Genomic DNA, 945 nt, shown 5'->3' on the forward strand with positions numbered 1-945 from the left:
ATATACAGGCAATGCTCCAGCAATACAGTCAGTTCAACCAAGCCACACAGCTGCTGCGAGGGTACCTGCAACCGTTGAGACTGAGCACAGATTTGTAGTCCAGCGCTTTCAGCAGACTGACATCCAGCAAGTCCACTTCTGAGTTGATGGTCTCGCGGTCTAACTTAGCATGCAGCAGATCAATGGGGATGCCGTTGAACTCCAGTTTAATCACAGGCACGTACGCATCGGGCACTGAGGTCAACTCGGTCACCTGGAGAAGATGGGGTAAAATTAAATTGAATAAAATAAAATGGGTCATTGGGGGTTAAATGGGTACATTTGTTTGTTCAATGTAAAATGTAGGGTACGTAAGGCCTGGGGCGTGGATTTACTCTTACTTTAGCTGTTTGCGTCGGGCTGTAGCGTATATATATATATATATATATATAGAATAAAATAATAGACACATGTATACACAGATACACACACACACACTCAGACAAACACAACCAAAACACAAACACACACACCTCCTTTCGGTTGTCGAGTATCTTGAACAATGACGAGAAGAAGTCTTCTCTCCCCACAGGCGCGGGTGTGATGCACAGTGTGTCGATATCTGCCCCCTGTTGATGGACGCCCATGCGATAAGAACCGAATGTGAAGATGCGCCCAGTGGTCCCTCCTGGAGGCGGCGCTCCCGTCTGTTGTGTGGTAAAGGACAGTAACATATAAAGTGTCTGTTGTGTGGTAAAGGACAGTAACATATTAAGTGTCTGTTGTTTGGTAATGATTGGTAAAATATACTAAGTGTCTATTGTGTGGTATTGACTGGTAACATGTATTAAGTGTCTGTTGTGTGGTAATGACTGGTAACATGTATTAAGTGTCGGTTGTGTGGCAAAGGATGGTAACCTGTATTAAGTGTCTGTTGTGTAGTAATGACTGGTAACATGTATTAAA

General features: G+C 43.8%; 1 protein-coding gene across 1 annotated transcript in view; it reads right to left on the minus strand.

Moving 5' to 3' along the window:
• SARC_13017 (hypothetical protein) overlaps window positions 1–686 on the minus strand; it is a gene marked incomplete at both ends in the record, with an annotated part of 4,287 nt that extends 3,601 nt beyond the window's left edge. The window contains 2 exons of the mRNA XM_014292861.1: window positions 66–253; window positions 513–686. Of these exons, the coding sequence (XP_014148336.1) occupies window positions 66–253; window positions 513–686 (362 nt within the window). The remainder of the gene's footprint in view (window positions 1–65; window positions 254–512) is intronic.
• Window positions 687–945: the final 259 nt, after the last annotated feature.

The sequence above is a fragment of the Sphaeroforma arctica genome, assembly GCF_001186125.1.
Source record: "Sphaeroforma arctica JP610 unplaced genomic scaffold supercont1.2816, whole genome shotgun sequence".
NCBI classification, from domain to species: Eukaryota; class Ichthyosporea; order Ichthyophonida; genus Sphaeroforma; species Sphaeroforma arctica.